Below are 21475 nucleotides of genomic sequence, written 5' to 3'. Positions count from 1 at the left end.
ATGCCTCTTTTAATACATCCCATTATTTTATTTGCCTTTGTAGCAGCTGCCTGACACTGGCCACTGAATATTAGTTTGTCATCCACCCATACACCCAGGTCTTTTTCATTGACGGTTTTGCCCAGAGTTTTAGAATTAAGCACATAGTTATACATCTTATTACTTCTACCCAAGTGCATGACCTTACATTTATCCCCATTAAAGCTCATTTGCCATTTATCAGCCCAAGCTTTTAGTTTACATAAATCCTCCTGTAATATAAAAATTGTCCTCCCCTGTATTGATTACCCTGCAGAGTTTAGTGTCATCTGCAAATATTGAAATTTCACTCTGAATGCCCCCTACAAGGTCATTAATAAATATGTTAAAAAGAAGAGGGCCCAATACTGACCCCTGTGGTACCCCACTGCTAACCGCGACCCAGTCCGAGTGTGCTCCATTAATAGCCACCCTTTGTTTCCTATCCCTGGCCAGCTCTTAACCCACTAACACATATTTTCCCCTATCCCCATTATTCTCATTTTATGTAACAACCTTTTGTGTGGCACCGTATCAAAAGCTTTTGAAAAGTCCATATACACTACGTCCACTGGGTTCCCTTGGTCCAGTCCGGAACTTACCTCTTCATAGAAGCTGATCAAATTAGTCTGACATGAACGGTCCCTAGTAAACCCGTGCTGATACTGGGTCATGAGGTTATTCCTCTTCAGATACTCCAGTATAGCATCCCTTAGAATGCCCTCCAGGATTTTACCCACAATAGAGGTTAAGCTTACTGGCCTATAATTTCTGAGTTCAGTTTTGTCCCCTTTTTGAATATTGGCACCACATTTGCTATACACCAGTCCTGTGGTACAGACCCTGTTATTATGGAGTCTTTAAAGATTAAAAATAATGGTCTATCAATGACTGTACTTAATTCCTGCAGTACTCGGGGGTGTATCCCATCCGGGCCCGGAGATTTGTCAATTTTAGTGATTTTTAGACGCCGCCGTACTTCCTGCTGGGTTAAGCAGGTGACATTTAATGGGGAATTTTTGTTATCACTGATCATATTGTCTGCCATGGGATTTTCTTGTGTAAATACTGATGAAAAAAAGTTATTTAGCATATTGGCTTTTTCCTCATCCTCAGCCACCATTTCACCCAGACTATTTTTAAGGGGGCCAACACTATCATTTTTTAGTTTCTTACTATTTATGTAGTTAAAGAATATTTGGGGATTATTTTTACGCTCTCTGGCAATGAGTCTCTCTGTCTCAATCTTTGCTGCCTTGATTTGCTTTTTACAGAATTTATTTAATTTTTTGTATTTATTTAATGCCTCATCACTACCTACTTCCTTTAATTCTCTAAATGCTTTCTTTTTGTCCCTTATTGCGCCCCTTACAGCTCTATTTAGCCATATTGGTTTCCTCCTATTTCTAGTATGTTTATTCCCATACGGTATATACTGTGCACAGGTCCTATCCAGGATGCTAATAAACGTCTCCCATTTTCTTTGTGTATTTTTGTGTCTCAGGATATCGTCCCAGTTAATTGCACCAAGATCCTCTCTCATCCGTTGGAAATTTGCCCTCCTGAAGTTTAGTGTCCTTGTAACCCCTCTACTACACATCTTATTAAAGGATACATGAAAACTTATTATTTTGTGATCACTATTCCCCAAGTGACCCCCAACCCTTATATTTGATATGCGGTCTGGCCTGTTGGTTAATATTAGGTCTAGCAGTGCCCCCCTCCTTGTTGGGTCCTGAACCAGTTGTGAAAGGTAATTGTCTCTCATAGTTGTCAAAAACCAATTACCTTTGCTGGAACTGCAGGTTTCTGTTCCCCAATCTATTTCAGGGTAGTTGAAGTCCCCCATAATAATGACATCTCCTTGAGTCGCAGCTTTATCTATTTGCTTTACGAGGATATTCTCCATTGCTTCCATTAGTTTTGGAGATTTATAACAAACCCCTATCAGTAATTTATTATTTTTTCCCCCTCCCCTTATCTCCACCCACAGGGACTCTACATTTTCATTAAATTCACCTATATTATCACGCAGGATGGGTTTTAAGGACGATTTTACATATAGACACACACCTCCCCCTCGCTTATCTGTACAGTCATTTCTGAACAGGCTATAGCCCTGCAAGTTAACAGCCCAGTCATGGCTCTCATCCAGCCATATTTCAGATATCCCCACCATGTCATAATTGTGCTCCAACAACATTAGTTCTAATTCGTCCATTTTGTTGGCGAGGCTTCTGGCATTAGTATACATGCGCTTGATGTTCCTCTCTGTACCTCTATTCTTTCTTAAATTATTAATTGTTCTAACCCCACCCCCCATGCCACCGCCACCCCCAACTTCCTTATTTGTGCCCAGGTCTCTATCTGCACTATCTTCCCCTCCTATAAATTGAATACCCTCCCCCCAATCCCTAGTTTAAACACTCCTCCAACCTTCTAGCCATTTTCTCCCCCAGCACAGCTGCACCTTCCCCATTGAGGTGCAGCCCGTCCCTACCCTAGAGCCTGTAGCCAACTGAGAAGTCTGCCCAGCTCTAGTCTTTTCATGTGGGGCAAAGGAACTTCTTGGGCTTCCCTATTCTCGAGAACCCGGGTCTGACATCAACCCTTGCACCTATTAGAGTTACGCCCCTGGTAAGAACCAGACCTACAGTACATGGTCAGGCTAGGTCACTTCTGCATTTAGCAATTCTGTTTGTCTGTTCTTGTCCGGTAACAAGCTAATGAAATTAACGTAAAAAATGGATCAGTTGCATTATTGATAAACATGAAAGTACAGGGGCCTCATTGATTATAATAATTAATGGTAAAAAAATGTATGATACTTGATCCACTTTATATCTGTTCTGAAAACTAACAAATTACAAAACCCACACAAACCCGACAATAATCAGTGGGGCCCCTCTGGTTCTGTTTTCATCAATGATATCATGGATCTGTTTTTTACTTGAATTACTTGAGTTCCAAAATGGAACAAACAGAATTGCCAAATGCAGGTCTGGAGCAAACCGCTAAGCTAATAAACCAGCACAGACAAGGTCTTGCATGCAGCAACCAATTAGGCCATAATTACATAACGCTATTTTGTAATTTAACTCCTTTGTTTAGTGACTTTCCAAATTTGGGGTAAAAAGGCAGAAAGTTTGGAATTTTGGAAGTCGTCATAAAAAATGCAGCAGAATTGCATCATACGTGGCCTTAGAGTTGAGCTTTCATTATTTTCATGACAAATCACAGAAAAAAAGCAATGATCAAATAAGTATACTAAGGGAAATAGTAGAGAAGGCAAGAACCAGTGACCTCAAAAAATATGCAAATCTGTAGTGAGTAATATATCTGCCAGACTAATAACGTCCTGAACGAAAAGGGTCACGTGCTTTGTGCACCCAGGTGATCATATGGTGAGTATGACCGCTCATCCTAATACAAGAAGGGATAGCTGTGGCTTTTGTTAGTCCAGGTTCACACAAATACATTTCCATTATTTTTTATTTTGTTAACACTTTTCAAAGTTCAAACACTTCTTCATCAGGACAAAATGTTTTTTTTGTCCTGATGAAAAATTGTATGAACTTCGAAACGAGTTGACAAAAAAAAAAAAACAGAAACAATTTTTTGCGAACCTGAATTAATCTACTCCACCACCAGCAGCGTGGAAACTCCACAGCTATCCCTTCATGTATTAGGATGAGCGGTTTTATTTGGATAACACCCTACAGTGTTTTTTCTCTGCTTCCTAACTAGTTGTATGCTTATCCTAATGACGTGGTAGCTCAAATTCCCTGAACTCTTTGGGGTGAAGTTTTTGGAATGGCAAACACACATCCAATGAGTAAAACATTATGTGAACCCAAGAGTAGAACTTTTAATTACATAATCTACGGGGAGGGGGGCACAAAAAGATTTCAGCAGCTCAGTACCATTTCTCCAGAGAATTCCTGGGCTCCAGGAAAAAGGGTATCACTTCTTAGCATATGACTCCATAATGAAAATCAGTTGTGAATACCCCCTGAGTGAATGCCCGTCCCTGGACATCCATGTGAGAGCAGAAGCTTACATTAAGCAGATTGAATGCTTCCTATAAGCTACCATAGTATGAAACAATAACAAATATCAGATAAATCATTACACGATAGAAATAAGGCATCACGCGATGCCCTTGGACATCAGTGAGAGAAAAATTAGGAAGCGAAAACAGATTTTTCTTTTGTCCTGTTGAAGAAGTGTGTGGTACTTCGAAACACGTTGACCAAATAAAAAACTGCAAAAGTACTTGTGTGGACCTGGATTTTCCATTGGCGATTACCAGCAGAAAGGATCATCCCCAATTTCCCTTTTCTGTGATTTTCATGGACATCAGTTGACTATCAATGTAATGCACGGACATGTTGGGTTCTCCAGAGGCAGAGATGCTCCTTGTAACCATTCTCAGCGCATCACAACATGGGATTCTAGGTGTTCACTGTTTTCACGAAATCTGTGACAGGGGCTCCCGTATCCATTAAATCAGAATTATCTGCTAGGGTAATAAATATTTGGTTTTCTGAACCAGGCAACCTTTTAAATTAACTGTGAGTGGAAGTATACTGAGATCAAATAGCATATGGTAAATCATTTTAATACATTTTAGCCAATCATTTTTTTTTCATTTGTTAATGTTTTATTGAATGTTTTCATGTTATGCATCAATTATTATCCTGTAAAAGACACTACATTTGTTTCACCACTCCTAACCTATTTCACTAATACCAGTATATAATTATCCCTTCATTTTACCTAGTTATGAATTGCAATGTGCGCTGCATGAATGGAGGAACCTGCAATGAGGACTCATGTGCCTGTCAAAAAGGATACACCGGGACCCACTGCGGACAACGTATGTATACCTAAAATGGCCGAAACCTTCCTTTAAATATATTGCGTAGGATACAGGTTTAGATATGTGTGCTTCCTTAAAGAGTAACCTTCATTTTACATTTTTATTTCATAAATTAATAGTACACACAAACATTAAAAAAAACTTTGTAATATATCTATTAGAAAAGTCTTCTTCTTTCTCCTCCTGGACTGATCTTTTACTCTCAATTCATGGGTAAAATCTCTAATGAGTGAAGTCAGATCTTCCCATTACTGAGATAGGAGATGACATTGGGAGCTCATAAAGTTTTACAGAGAGGAGAGCACTTTATGAGCACCAACTGAATGGAATGGTGAAATCTGACTTCACTAAGCACAAACTTTACCCATGAATTAAGAATTTTGAGCATAAATGATCAGCTCAGGTCGAGAAAGCAGATCTATTACAATGTATTATTTTCATCTGTTCTATTCATTTTTTGAAAGAAAATTAAAATGACAGATGCTCTTTAAATACATTTCTACCTGCCATATTATGAGATGTATGATGCAAAATATTAAATAAACATACAAAAGTGATCAAAAAAAGTTTCATTTTCACATGTACATTTTTATTTACTGAGTGGTGGTGATTTGTACCTCTGACTGAAGCCATGTTTTGGACCACCATCACCCATTGGCTACCATGTTACGTTTTTATGAATACATTGCAAGCAAGGTTGCAGTGGTTTACTGGGGGCATTGGCTTCAACTAGATCACATCAACGTCTTCATAAAGGTTTTCATTCTTCCAAAATTGTAGAGCCTTATTTGATGTCAAAATGTATTAATGGATCTGTTTCACACCATCTGGCCAGCTACATTGGACAAACTAGGACAAACCCATTACTTTTGTGAGGATTGGTCATAAATCCAGTTTGTATGATGATGATAATTCCTCAGTGTCTATCAGGCAGAGAGACGTATTGTGCTCTGTATGTTGGATTTTATGAGCTGCCGGGAGATAGCCTGCTGTTAGGGGGTTATGGCAACAGCTTTCTCCCTGTCCTCATTAAAATAAGCTTACACCCTCCTATTAGTCCTATTAGGCCGGGGTCACACTTGCGAGTCTCGCGCCTCAATACCTGGCACTGCCACCAGCACTCGGGACCGGAGCGTGCGACTGCATGTATTTCTATGCAGCTGAGAGCTCCGTTCCGAGTGCCGGTGGCAGTGCCAGGTATTGAGGTGCGAGTTTCTCGCAAGCGTGACCCCGGCCTTAGGCAGGGTCAATAGCTGTTAACTAATGTGAGACAGGACATCTTTGGGTTCTGGGCCTACTGGTAACTAAGCTATAAAACCTGTCTAGCCTAACTAAAACTATGCGACTGATGGAGACAGTCAAGTTCATCGACTGACTGCTACTCCCTGCACACTCCTTCCCATTGCCATCATGCAGTAAGGAAGAATGGGAGCCTTTATCCACTTCACACCATCGCCATTTTCCATTTTGTTTTGTTTTCTCCTCCCCTTCTTCCAAGAGCGATACCCTTTTCATTTTTCCATCAATGTAGCCGTTTGAGGGCTTGTTTTTTGTGGGACAAGTTGTAATTTTGAATGACATCATTCATGTGTTAGTAGGGAATTAAACCTCCCATTGTAGTGATCAGATCTCAATAGTCTACCTATGGAAAGTTGATAATGACAGAACTGTTTCAATGTATAGATTTTAGGCTCCATTCATACACTGGATGTGGGCCTTCCAACCTGAACACAATGGCTCATAAACATATAAGTGGCTGTTATGTTTGTGTTAGGAGACTTCGGGACAGTCCATGCATTGTGATTCATACTGTGACACATGTGTGTGTGTGTGTGTATTAGGCCTAAAAGGAATCTGTTACCATATTTATGCGTTGAAATCTGAAAGCAGCATAACATAGGGGTAGAGACCCATATTCCGGCACTGTGTCACTTACTGGGCTTCTTGCTGTAGTTTTTATAAAATCACTATTTTAGTGGCAGCAGTTCTGCCCAGTCTCTTAATGATGGGCTCTGCCTGTACCTTTGATTGGCAGCTTTCTGCCTACACTGTGCATAGGCAGAAATCAGTCAGTCAATGGTGGGGCTCGAGGATAGCCAGAGCTCATGAATATCGAGAAATACATAGCAGAAGACTTAAGGTACCGTCACACTCAGCGACGCTGCAGCGATATAGACAACGAGCCGATCGCTGCAGCGTCGCTGTTTAGGTCGCTGGGGAGCTGTCACACAGACAGCTCTCTCCAGCGACCAACGATCAGGGGAACGACTTCGGCATCGTTGAAACTGTCTTCAACGATGCCGAAGTCCCCCTGCAGCACCCGGGTAACCAGGGTAAACATCGGGTTACTAAGTGCAGGGCCGCGCTTAGTAACCCGATATTTACCCTGGTTACCATTGTAAAAGTAAAAAAAAAAAAAACACTACATACTCACCTTCTGATGTCTGTCACGTCCCCCGCCGGCGGCTTCCCTGCACTGAATGTGTCAGCGCCAGCCGGCCGTAAAGCAGAGCACAGTGGTGTCTGTCACGTCCCCCGCCGGCGGCTTCCCTGCACTGAATGTGTCAGCGCCGGCCGGCCGTAAAGCAGAGCACAGCGGTGACGTCACCGCTGTGCTCTGCTTTACGGCCGGCCGGCGCTGACACATTCAGTGCAGGGAAGCCGCCGGCGGGGGACGTGACAGACATCAGAAGGTGAGTATGTAGTGTTTTTTTTTACTTTTACAATGGTAACCAGGGTAAATATCGGATTACTAAGCACGGCCCTGCGCTTAGTAACCCGATATTTACCCTGGTTGCAAGTGAACACATCGCTGGATCGGTGTCACACACACCGATCCAGCGATGACAGCGGGTGATCAACGACGAAATAAAGTTCTGGACTTCTAGCTCCGACCAGCGATATCACAGCGGGATCCAGATCGCTGCTGCGTGTCAAACACAACGAGATCGCTATCCAGGACGCTGCAACGTCACGGATCGTCGTCGTTCTCGCTGCAAAGTCGTTTAGTGTGAAGGTACCTTAACAGAGCAGATAACAGATAAAAAGAGTGTTTTATCAGAACTACTGCAAAAAGCCCAGCAAGTGATCCAGCGCTGGAATCAGGGTTTTTCTTCATACTTTGCGCTGCCATCAGAGGGTTTGCCAATACTAAGTGACTGTGGTTCTTTAATAAAGCATTGTGATGTAGGAATTTTATTATTACCTGGCTAATAAACCTTTCACTATGCACCTGTCCCCAGCCCTAGGATCACGGCACATTCCACAGAGCTTATTGGAGATAGCTCATATTTCCATACCACAAAAACTGAAATAAATGACATTTTTGAGTAGCATAATTAAATGGGCTTTCATTTCCAAATATTTTTTACAGTCAGCCCTTGGCTAGACATTTGAGTCTGTGGGGGACTGAACCTGGTCCTAGTGGCTTTGGATGACGGCCAGTTTCAGGCATCCAATTAGTCTGCATCCTCATGCAATCATGCTATCCAAGTCTGCCTCTTTCACAGCACTTTTCTAGGTCCATCTTGGCATTTATCTGGGGTGTTGTCAAGCCTGGAATCCCTATAGAAAGGAAACCATTTGTTAAAAAGCACCACAAAATAATAGGAAAGACTGCAAATTCTCATGACCAGAGACGGGAAGGTCTGGGAACATTTCCATACCAATTTCCCATGGCCAGAAACTCTCAAATGTTTGATTTCCCACATTTACAGATCAGTCTCGTGTTGCTTGACATGGTAGCTATGTGATAAGTTAGGTCTTGCACAAGTACAGCTCCGTATGTGTGTGGATAGTCGATGGAAAATGTTTTCTAACTATAACAATTCCTTTATAGCTGCATCACAGGCTTTTATTAATCAGTTTTGGATTATTCTGGCTGATTGCATGTGAAAGCTATAACTGTCTTTTTTACTTTCATTCAAATATTTAAAAAAAAAGGTGAAAAATCCAAGATTTCCATACATAGTTCGTAATAACAAATGTAGCAAAAGCTGCACAATGATGGTGGGCCTAAAGCATTAGATACAGGATTAGGTCTTAGGTCTCCAGTTAACAAGTTTTAATTATAACTGTTTTAGTATGAGAAATCCATCCTACAATTAGTAAAACCATACTAATATACACTGCTCAAAAAGTAAAGGGAACAATAAAATCCCACATCCTAGATATCACTGAATGAAATATTCCAGTTGTAAATCTTTATTCATTACATGGTGGAATGTGCTGAGAACAATAAAACCTAAAAAATATCAACATAAATCACAACTAATATCCCACGGAGGTCTGGAGTTGGAATGATGCTCAAAATCAAAGTGGAAAATGAAGTTACAGGCTGATCCAACTTCAATGGAAATTACTCAAGACAAGGAAATGATGCTCAGTAGTGTGTGTGGCCTGCACGTGCCTGTATGACCTCCCTACAATGCCTGGGCATGCTCCTGATGAGGCAGCGGATAGTCTCCTGAGGGATCTCCTCCCAGACCTGGACTAAAGCATCCGCCAACTAAAGCTGTCTGCTTTAGCTTGGCTGGCTGTCAAAAATGGGGAGGAATGGGGTCCAGGTTCCAGTATTGTTCTGGTACCTGGAAAGAACCATTTGTAACTGTTCAGCTGAACCCAAAGACCCAGGGGTTCACCCATCACTACTTTTGACTTCCTATTTGTCATTTAATGAACTGTACACTTAGGCTTCTCAGTACACATCAGTAGTTCAGTCAGATGTCTGTAGATTTGACCATAACAACAATGCAAAAGAGAAGCAATACGTTTTGGCTCATTACCTAGGTGGGCTGCAGCCACCCTCACCTTAAAGATACCGTCACATTAAGCGACGCTGCAGCGATATAGACAACGATGCCGATCGCTGCAGCGTCGCTGTTTCGTCGTTGTGTGGTCGCTGGAGAGCTGTCACACAGACAGCTCTCCAGCGACCAACGATGCTGAAGTCCCCGGGTAACCAGGGTAAACATCGGGTTACTAAGCGCAGGGCCGCGCTTAGTAAGCCGATGTTTACCCTGGTTACCAGTGTAAATGTAAAAAAAACCAAACACTACATACTTACATTCCGGTGTCTGTCGGGTCCCCCGGCCTCAGCTTCCCTGCACTGTGACTGTGACGTCACCGCTGTGCTTTGCTTTACGGCCGGCACTGACACATTCAGTGCAGGAAGCTCTGAGCAGCAGCGCGGACGCCGGGGGACGTGACAGACATCAGAAGGTGAGCATGTAGTAGTTTGTTTTTTACTTTTACAATGGTAACCAGGGTAAATATCGGGTTACTAAGTGCGGCCCTGCGATGTTTACCCTGGTTACCAGTGAAGACATCCCTGGATCGGTGTCACACACACTGATCCAGCGATGTCAGCGGGTGATCCAGTGACGAAATAAGGTGCTGGCCTTCTAGCTCCGACCAACGATATCACAGCAGGATCCTGATCGCTGCTGCGTGTCAAACACAACGATATCGCTATCCAGGACGCTGCAACGTCACGGATCGCTGTCGTTATCGTTGTTAAGTTGTTCAGTGTGAAGGTACCTTTAGTCTTTTCTTTTTGCTTCTGACAACAGAAATGCAAGATGCCCTGCATCAACAATAGAGTAATTTAATGGTCAAATTTAGAAAACTGAGAACTGATATAGAAGCAACGATGTCATAAAGTTTGAAACAAAGCTTGTTTAGAGTGTATTGAGTTGCAAACAGAAAGAACTTATTAAAATACACTTCAGCAGTCCATATACAGGAGTGCTCGCTCAGCCAAGTGCTCTTGTGTTCTCCATGAAGGAGCAGGTGCCAGACATGTATGGCAGTGGCTAATCTCTGGGATAACAAAAATATCAGCAGTCCAAATTTGTTGATCTTTAAGGCCATGTGCACACGTTGAGTGTTTGGTGAGTTTTTTTACCTCAGTATTTGTAAGCCAAAAGCAGGAGTGGGTGAAAAATGCAGAAGTGGTGACGTGCTTCTATTCCACTTTTTTTCTGCATGTTCCACTCTTTGGTTTGGCTTTCAAATACTGAAGTAAAAACTCATCAAATATTCAACGTGTGAACATGGCCTAAGGATTTTTTTCTTGAACAAAGTACCTTTAATCAATAGTTGCTGAAATAAAAATAGGTTCCTAAAAAAAATGTTCCTGTGCCAAGATAATCTTTTACATGTGCCCCTGCTGTGTACTGTGTAATGGCCGTGTCTGACCGAACAGGAACGTGGTCTGACATACCACACCTCCTGGGCAGCGAGTAAGCAAAAGAGGATACAGACAGGACAGCAGGGGATCTTAACTGATTAGATGATTCTTTCTGTGAGGTGAAATATGTTTTTAAAAAGGCAGGGAAATGTTTCACCTCACAGAAAGCAGCAGCTGTGTTCCCATACTGATATATTTGTATACTCTTGTTTACTTCTTCCCCTGACCAAGAGATGTGCCGACCATGTTCCTGCACTGTAACACACAGCCATTACACAGCCATTACACAGCACATTTATAAGGGACATTTTTAACACATCCAATTGTGGATCTTAATTTTATTTTAAGATCTATTAGTTAAAATGTACTTTGCTCTTGGGAAAACCCCTTTAACTCCCCCACTAATCGGTTGTCACCGGGTTTCAAACACATTTGACTGTTGGCCAAACCTGTCGATATCGGCGGCTATGGCTGACATTAATCTAATATGTATAGGTGAGCTTTAGAAAAACGATCCAATCTGACCAATACCGGTGTATGGGTCTTCTTTCTCTATTTTCATTATGAAGTTTTGTGCTGAGACTTTCCATCTGAGATGAATTTTTGCGAGGTTTTACAACTTTTCTTTACAGCATCTGGTAAATGTTTTGTTTATCGCAAATGTCATTGTATAAAATGAATAATAAAATGCTTTACATTTTTGTCCTTAAAGCTGTATGTGAAAATGGCTGTCAGAATGGTGGACGCTGTATCGGACCAAACAGATGTGCTTGTGTCTACGGATTTACTGGACCTCAATGTGAAAGAGGTATACAAGTCATTTTCTTTTTATATTATATGTTGCACATATTGATTATATAGACATATAACAGCTGGCTGTTAGAGATTAGAAAAGCACAAACTATATTTAATAAGGAGTTTTTTAGATAGAAACCTACCTTTAGGCTAAAAGCATGAAAGAAAAAGATGTCCACTAATAACTATTTGTTAGTCTCCAGAAAAAGTTTTATGTGGCTCACTAAAAGCGGATCTATCACCAAATTTCACAATGCAAACTGATACTCCCCTCCTTTCCAGAGCCATAACTTTTTTATTTTTCCATCAATATGGCCATGTGAGGGCTTGTTTTTTGCGGGAAAAGTCGTACTTTTGAACAACACCTTTGGTTTTAACATATCACGTATTGGAAAATGGGAAAAAATTCCAAATGCTGTGAAATTGCAAAAAAAGTGCAATCCCGCTCCCCAGTTGTTTTTTGGTTTGCTTTTTTACCATGTTCACTAAATGCTAAAACTGACCTGCCATTATGATTCTCCAGGTTATTTCGGGTTCATAGACACCACACATGTCTAGGTTCTTTTCTTATACCCGTAGCGTCTCCATTTTTCGTGATCTGGGGTCGTGTGAGGGCTTATTTTTTGTGTACCAAGCTGACATTTTTAATGATACCATTTTGATGCAGGTACGTTCTTTTGATTGCCCGTTATTGCATTTTAAAGCAATGTTGCGGCAACCAAAAAAACGTAATTCTGGCGTTTTTACTTTTTTTCATTACGCTGTTTAACGATCGGGTTCATTCTTATTTTATTTTGATAGATAAGGCAATTCTGAACGTGGCTATACCAAGTATATGTGTGTTTGATTTTTTTTTAATTCTTTTATTTTGAATGGGGCGAAAGGGGGGTGATTTGAACTTTTATTTATTTTTTATATATATATTTTTAAAAACATTTTTTTTATTTTTTGCATACTTCAATAGTCTCCATGGAACACTAGAAGCTGCAGTTGTCTGATCAGCTCTGCTACATACAGGCGATGATCAGATCACCACCGGGTGGCGCTCATAGCAATCCGGCTATGACAACCATAGAGGTCTGTTGGAGACTTCTGGTTGTCATGCCAACCCATTGGTGACCCGTGATCACGTGACGGGGTCACCAATGGTCCGGATTTCTGACGTGCTTGCCGGAAAAACGAGTTAAATGCTGCTGTCAGAGATTGACAGTGGCGTTTAACTAGGTAAACGCCATGGCTGTTACGGGCACATGTGAGCTGTATATATCAGCTGACATGTGCCCAGAAAGCTGCGGGCTCAGCTCCGGAGCCTGCACCAAACAGGGGAAGTCTGACATCTGTGTACTATTACGCCCGATATCGAAAAGGGTTAATAAATGTATATACTTTATTCGACCTGTTGACGCAGGTGTACTGTCAATAGTCACATCAGAATGGCTGATAATCCTTTTAGACCAGACACAAACAGAAGACGGCCTCTGTGCAAGAACAATATATGGGCCATTTGCAGTCCAATAGCTCCTCATAATGCACAATTCCACTGGCTTTGAAGGTAAAAGCGCCCCCCTTAGCTCTCGGGCCCCGTGTGGCTGCACAGGTTGCACCAATGACATGTCTGTCCCTGTTTTAGACAGTTTAAACTCAATGTCCAGCAACCCAAATTTGATAAAATACCCCTGACTTATTTTATGAGCTCTTTCACTCTTTTGCTAGACTCCTAAAGTGATTATTTTAATATCAGGGATATACAGCTATTGTGATATATATATGGAGTAAGTACACCAGCCTCACCAGGGCTAAGATCAAGTTTAAGAGATCTAAAATGGGTAAAATAAGTATTTGATACACTGCCGATTTTGCATGTTTTCCCACCTACAAAGAATAGAGAGGTCTTTCATTTTTATCGTAGGTACACTTCAACTGTGAGAGACAGAATCTTAAAAAAAACAACAACCAGAAAATCACATTGTATGATTTCTACATAATTAATTTGTATTTTATTGCATTGAATAAGTATTTGATACAATAGAAAAACAGAACTCAATATTTGGTACAGAAACCTTTGTTTGTAATTACAGAGGTCAGACGTTTTCTGTAGTCCTTGACCAAGTTTGTACACACTGCAGCAGGAATTTTGGCCCACTCCTCCATACAGATCTTCTCCAGATCTTACAGGTTTCAGGCTGTCTCTGGGTGACATTGAGTTTTAGCTCCCTCCAAACATTTTCTCTTGGGTTCAGGTCTGGAGACTGGCTAGGCCACTCCAGGACCTTGAAATTCTTCTTACGGAACCACTCCTTAGTTGCCCTGGCTGTGTGTTTCGGGTCATTGGCATGATGGAAGACCCAGCCATGACCCATCTTCAATACTCTTACCGAGGAAAGGAGGTTGCTGGCCAAAATCTCGCAATATATGACCCCATCCATCCTACCTTCAATACGGTGCAGTCGTCCTCTCCCCTTGGCAGAAAAGCTCCCTCTAAGTATGATGTTTCCTACACAATGCTTCACAATTGGGACAGTATTCTTGGGGTTGTACTCATCCTTCTACTTCATCCAAACACGGCGAGTGGCATTGATACCAAAAAGTTTTATTTCCATCTTATCTTGTCTGACTACATGATCTTCTCCCGTGCATCCTCTGAATCATCCAGATGGTCATTGGTGAACTTCAAATGGGCCTGGACATGTGGTGGCGTGAGCAGGGGGACCTTGTGTACCTTGCAGGATTTTAATCCAAACACGGCGAGTGGCGTTGATACCAAAAAGTTTTATTTCCAACTTATCTGACTACATGATCTTCTCCCGTGCATCCTCTGAATCATCCAGATGGTCATTGGTGAACTTCAAATGGGCCTGGACATGTGGTGGCGTGAGCAGGGGGACCTTGTGTACCTTGCAGGATTTTAATCCATAACGTAGTGTGTTACTAATGGTAATGTTTGAGACTGTGGTCCCAGCTTTCTTCAGGTCATTGACCAGATCCTACCATGTAGTTCTGAACTGGTACTTGACCTTTGTCAGAATCATCTATGTACCACAAGGTAAAATCTTGCATGGAGCTCCAGACCATAGAAGATTGACACACATATTGTGTTTCTTCCTTTTACTAATAATTGCACCAACAGTTGTTGCCTTCTCACCAAGCTGCTTGCCTATTGTCCTGTAGCCCATCCCAGTCTTGTACAGGTCTACAATTTTGTCCCCGGTGTCCTTAGACGGCTCTTTAGTCTTGGCCATGGTGGAGAGGTTGGAGTGTGATTCATTGAGTGTGTGGACAGGTGTCTTTTATACAGGTAACAAGTTCAAACAGGTGCACTTAATACAGGTAATGAGTGCAGAGTAGGATGGCTTCTTAAAGGAAAACTAACATGTCTGTGAGAGCCAGAATTCTTGCTGGTTGGTAAATGATCAAATACTGATTTCATACAGTAAAATGCAATTTAATTAAAAATCATACAATGTGATTTTCTGTTTTTTATTTTTAGATTCTCTCCCTCACAGGTGAAGTGTACCTACGATAAAAATTACAGACCTCTCCATTCTTTGTAGGTGGGAAAGCTTGCAAAATCGTCAGTGTGTCGAATACTTATTTTCAAAACTGTATTTACTAGTGTCAGCAGTTTAGTTTATGAAATCTGATGACAAATCTGTATTAAAGATTTATTGAGCTCCCTTTAATAACTGGGACCCAATTCTAGGTATTGCACTCTCTGTGCCCTGTAATTTCTCTAATATGTAAGCTGGTTGCCAAAACTCTCCACTGATATTTGTTCATTTATCCTAATGCACTTTTTATAACTTTGCGTCCTCTATTTGACCCTGTATTTAAGTGGATAATTTCACTATTGCAATAACTGTGCTGTCCACAAATATTTGACCTTGGGCTGAGATCCTCAAGAAATGACTTAGTAGTTTAGGCATTATCCTGAATATATATTTACAGTTAAATAGCTGGCCAGCTCCATGCGCTAATGTCAGAGCTTTCTGAGTGCATCTCAAATATTTTGTTTTAAATCGTTTTTAACAAAGAATTACTATACAGTATGTCTGGGGGAAAAGCTTAAAAATGGTTTCCCCTTCATAGATTTATAATCTAGACTGCTTCTCTTGAGACTAATCTGCATGTGGCTACCTGCCGTGGCTTCCATACTGTTTATGCTCACAAACCACCTTAAAAGCATTGTTCATGCACAAATGTCTGCAATCACCCTATGTGACTGCAGACTCGTGAATTCTCAGTGCACAGTGTACGCTGTCAGGATTCTCCTGGATCATATGACTGCAAGTATTCTATATGCATACTTTCGACCACAGTTCAACTAGACGTTCACAGCCTCACTCAATTCACTTGTGTTGAGCAAGGCCGAACACATTTAGTTGGAATGTGGCAGGGAGTATGAATACCATATACTTGAAAATCCTGACGGGGCACGCTGCATTCAGATTCACAAATCTGCAATTACATGGAGCTAAATGCAGGCAAATATACCAAGTACAAACAGGGGTTTGTAAACACTTACATGCAATTTTTTACAGGGACAAAGATAAATTCCCTAATAAAGTGATTTTCAAAGTTTTTTTCTGACATCAGATGTAATAATCCTTCCCTGTGCCAATTTGATCAGGGAAGGATTAATACATCATTTTGATCTCTCTTGCACACGGGTGGTGTGCGGGCGATCGCCGCCGGATGTCAGCTGATTCTGAAAGCTGACACCCGGCACTAAGTGCCAAGAGTGGTCATGCACCGCTCCCGGCACTTTAACCCCTGAAATGCTGCTATCAAATGAGATTGCCAGATTCTGGGAGCCAGCAGAGGGCATGACGACATCCGGGTCACCAGAGCTAGGAAACTTGCTGATCATGCGCAGTGCATGATCAGCAACTTTCCCTGTCAATGCAAAGCTGACAGTTTCTACAGCATGAGGATACTGCTGCATCCCCATGCTGTGGAAGCAATCAGCCTGCAAAAAATTATAGTCCCCTAGTGGGACAAAGTAAGGCTGGTTTCACACTTGTGTTTTGATCTGCAGCATTTTAAAAAAAAACGCATGTGGTGAAAAAATGCATGTAAACGTGGCAAAATGCCGCATTTTTTAGACGCATGCGTTTTTGCATGCAGAAAAAAACGCGGCGTTTTGCCGCGATTACATGCATTTTTTCCTGCGTTCGCGTTTTTTAAACGCATGCTGAGAAGTGTGTGACAGCTGCCAATCATCAAAATCAACTAGAAAACCCACTATAAACAGAAATAGCTAGGGTTAGGGTTAGGGTTAGGGTTATGGATAGGGTTAGGGTTAGGATCCCTAGGGTTAGGGTTAGGGGTAGCTTTTTATTAGAAGAATGTCCTGGTCACCAGGTCACTGATAAGCCACCCCCCACCATCAAGGTGATAAAGGGATCCTAACCCTAACCCTGCCAAGCCACCCCCCACCATCAAGGTGATAAAGGGATCCTAACCCTAACCCTGACAAGCCACCCCCCACCATCAAGGTCATAAAGGGATCCAGACCCTAACCCGACCCCTAACCCTAACCCTGACAAGCCACCCCCCACCATCAAGGTGATAAAGGGATCCAAACCCTAACCCTAACCCTGACAGGCCACCGCCCACCATCAAGGTGATAAGGGGATCCAAACCCGATTAAAACATCAACTCGTCCTGCAAAAAATAAGCCCTCATATAACTCTGTGGGCCAAAATATGGAATAATTATAGCTCTCAAAATATAGTGCTGCAAAAAATACTTTTTGCAATAAAAATCGTATTTTAGTGAGTGACAGATGCCAAGCATAAAAACTGGGACTAAAACAAAATTTTGGTGGTTAAAATGTAGTTATTTTTTCTTTACTGCCCAATGGTATAAAATTCTGTGAGGCACATGTGGTGTCAACATGATCATTCATTGGGGAGTGTATTTTGTAAAATTAGTTCACATATGGGGGTTTCTGCTGTTTTGGCACCTCAGGGGCTCTCCAATGTGACATGGCACTCTCAAACCATTATAGCAAGCTCTGAACTCCAATATGGCGGCTCTTCCCTTCTGAGCTTTGCACTGTGCCTCAAAAGTAGCATTCACTCACATATGAGGTATCTGCGTACTCTGTACTCAAACTGTATGGTGCAATTTCTCCTGTTACCCTTATGAAAATGCAAAGGGGTCTAGTTTCCAACATGGTATTACTTGTGGGGGGTTTAGGCACATCAGGGGCTCTACAAATGGGACATGACGTCCACTAATGATTCCAGGAAATTTTGCATTCAAAAAGTCAAATGGCGCTCCTTCCTTTCCAAACTCTGCCATGCGCCCAAACAGTAGTTTTCTCCCTACTTTTGTGGACGCTAATTTTGTGGTCCATTTTTTCCTGTTACCCTTATCAAAATTTAAAAAAATTGGATCTGAAGTACATTTTTTGTGAAAAAAGTAAAATGTTCATTTTTTCCACCTGTGAAGTACCTAAACGGTTAATAAAATTCTTAAAAGTGGTTTTGAGCACCTTGCGGGGTGCATTTTTTAGAATGGTGTCACTTTTGAGTAACTTCTATCACATAGATCCCTCAAATGGACTTCAAATGCGATGTGGTCCCTAAAAAAAAAAGGTTTAGTAAATTTTGTGGTAAAAATGAGAAATCGTTGGTCAAATTTCAACCCTAATAACATCCTAAAAAAAAAAAAATGTGGGTTCCAAAATTATGCTGATGTAAAGTAAATATGTGGGAAATGTTACTTATTAAAGGGAACTTGTCACCCCCCCAGGGCGTTTTTAAGTAAAAGAGCCACCTTCAGCAGCACTAAGGCTGCATTCTGTGAAGGTGGCTCTTATGTTTCTGTTCCCTAGTAACAATGAAATATTTAATTTTTTAAATTGCGCCCCATACCTGTATTGAGTCCCAGAGGTATGGTGTCTCCCCCTGTTTCAGCCACCTCCCAGCCGTCCAACATCCCCCTCTTTCGTCTGTGCGCCGCCTCCTCTGTTGCTGTCACGTGCCCGGCGCCTGCTCTGTGCCAAAAGTTCTCGGGCGTGCGCAGTGCCGAAGTCTTGCGAGCTTTGTGAAGTCTCGTAAGACTTCAGCACTATCTTCAATGGAGCACGGTGACCCACTCCACTGAGCAGGCGCCTGATTCCCACCCCAGCAGTGTGAGTACATCATAACACACTGTGGGGCGGGATCTGGGGCCTCCGCAACACGCAGGCGCAATAGCCTGATGTCAGTTCTGGGGCAGTGTGCACTGCGCATGCCCGAGAACTGTTGGCACATCGCAGGCGCCGGGCATGTAACAGCAACACAGGAGGCGGTGCACAGATGCAAGAGGGGGATAATGGACGGCTGGGAGGCGGCTGAAACAGGGAGAGACACCATACCTCTGGGACTCAATACATGTATGGGGCGCAATTTATAAAAGTCAATATTTCAGTGTTCCTAGGGAACAGAAATATCAGAGCCACCTTCACAGAATGCAGCCTTAGTGCTGCTGAAGGTGGCTCTTTTACTTGCCCTGGGGGGGGGGTGACAAGTTCCCTTTAAGTATTTTGTGTGACATATCTCTGTGATTTAAGGGCATGAAAATTCAAAGTTGGAAAATTGCAAAATTTTCGCCAAATTTCCATTTTTTTTCACAAATGAACGCACGTCATATGAAATAAATTTTACCACTATCATGAAGTACAATATGTCACAAATAAGCAGTCTCAGAATCACCGAAGTGTTCCAGAATTATTATCTCATAAAGTGACAGTGGTCAGAATTGTAAAAATTGGCCTGGTCATTATTGTGCAAACCACCTCCGGGGGTAAAGAGGTTAAAAAAAGTTCAGCTACTCTTTAATAACTGACATGTGAATCCTTTTGTTTTACACTGTAAAGTTGAGAACAATAGATATAACAGACTGATTGCATGCTGATTTTGTTAAAATTAGACCTTGTTCCCTCATATCAAAAATAGTGCATGTATTACACTGCATTTTTAAGTGCAGAAAATCTACTGCATTTAGCCATCCAAGCAAAATGGATGTGACTTCATGAAAACTCCACTGTGCTTCTAAGGACGCTGTTGAAGTATGCATATTTGCGTGTTTTTTCTCAACAGGCTTCAAAAGTTTTTCTGTATTAAAAAAGGTATTAAAGGGAACCTGTCACCCCCCCAGGCGTTTGTAACTAAAAGAGCCACCTTGTGCTGCACTTATGGTGCATTCTGACAAGGTGGCTCTTTTAGTTCTTGTTCCTGCCACTGCTGAAAGATATGTTTATCAAATTTGTCCCTCATACCTTGAAATCATCTGGGGAGCAGGTATTTCCCCCCTAACACAGACGTACCACAGCCGTCAGTTACTTCCTCATGTTTACAGGGTGCATTATTGCATTTTCCCGGTGCCTGCACTGTGATCTTAGGCCTTGGGCATGCGCAGTTAGCGCTGCCCATCCACTGACATCACTTGATGTCTTTCTTATTACACCTGCGTGGACGCGCAGCCAGAGATCCCGCCCTGCAGTCTCTTCTGATTTATTCACACTGCGGGGCTGGGAATCTTGGGCATGCGCAGCAGTTCTCTGCGGCTCTCCCTCATCTCCCTCCGCCTTCCTCCTACTGTGCAGCATCAGAGGAATCTGACGATATCTGATGATTCCTATGACACTGCACAGTAGGAAAGAGGCGGAGGGAGATGAGGGAGAGCCGCAGAGAACTGCTGCGCATGCCCAAGATTCCCAGCCCCGCAGTGTGAATAAATCAGAAGAGACAGCGAGGCAGGATCCACGCAGGCGCAATAAGAAAGACATCAAGTGATGTCAGTGGACGGGCAGCGCTAACTGCGCATGCCCAAGTGCTAAGATCACAGCGCAGGCGCTGGGAAAATTCAATAACACTGAGGAGGCGGCGCCCTGTAAACATGAGGAAGTGACTGACTGCTGTGGTGCGTCTGTGTTAGGGGGGAAAGACCTGCCCCCCGGACGATTTCATTTGATAAACGATTCTTTCAGCAGTGCCAGGAACAAGAACTAAAAGAGCCACCTTTGTCAGAATGCAGCATTAGTGCTGCACAAGATGGCTCTTTTAGTTACAAACGCCTAGGGGGGTGACAGGTTCCCTTTAAGGAATGATGCTTCAAATCTGCATCATAAATTCATCAGATAAAGGAGATATGGATAAAGAATTAAAAAACACAATAACCAAAGAAGACTGTTAATACATATTTTGTGCAGACACCTGTAGAAAAAATGTGGATAAGAAGCAGCAGAAAAAACATCAACATTTATGCCTTGATATGACAGAGAAGTGGGTACCATTAGCTTGGTTATTTCCCTAGTGTAAAACCTCTTAGGGCATGTTTACACTAGACGCATACACAGCAGATTTTCTAGCTGGACTTTCAAGGCAGGAAATCTGCAACCTATTACGGTCACTAGCAAAGTGGATGAGATTGTACCAAATCCATGCTACGTAATACATCCATCTGGAATCCACACAGGAATTGACCTTAGGTTGAATGTTAAATTCAAAGCATGACAATATATTAGAGATATTTCACCCTTTTCAATGCATTTGATGAATTCCGCATAAAATCCATTGCAAAATCCACATCATATCCGG

The 21475-nt window shown here is 42.0% G+C and overlaps 1 protein-coding gene across 2 annotated transcripts in view; it reads left to right on the top strand.

The window, feature by feature from the left end:
• Window positions 1–21475, top strand: part of LOC143784401 (fibrillin-2-like) — a 254227-nt gene that overhangs the window by 113929 nt on the left and 118823 nt on the right. For both annotated transcript variants that reach the window (XM_077272616.1, XM_077272625.1), the window contains 2 exons: window positions 4802–4897; window positions 11803–11898. In XM_077272616.1, coding sequence (XP_077128731.1) covers window positions 4802–4897; window positions 11803–11898 — 192 coding nt within the window. The remainder of the gene's footprint in view (window positions 1–4801; window positions 4898–11802; window positions 11899–21475) is intronic.

This window comes from Ranitomeya variabilis, chromosome 1 (genome assembly GCF_051348905.1).
Source record: "Ranitomeya variabilis isolate aRanVar5 chromosome 1, aRanVar5.hap1, whole genome shotgun sequence".
Lineage (NCBI taxonomy): Eukaryota > Metazoa > Chordata > Amphibia > Anura > Dendrobatidae > Ranitomeya > Ranitomeya variabilis.
This window is presented reverse-complemented; position numbering and strand designations above follow the sequence as displayed.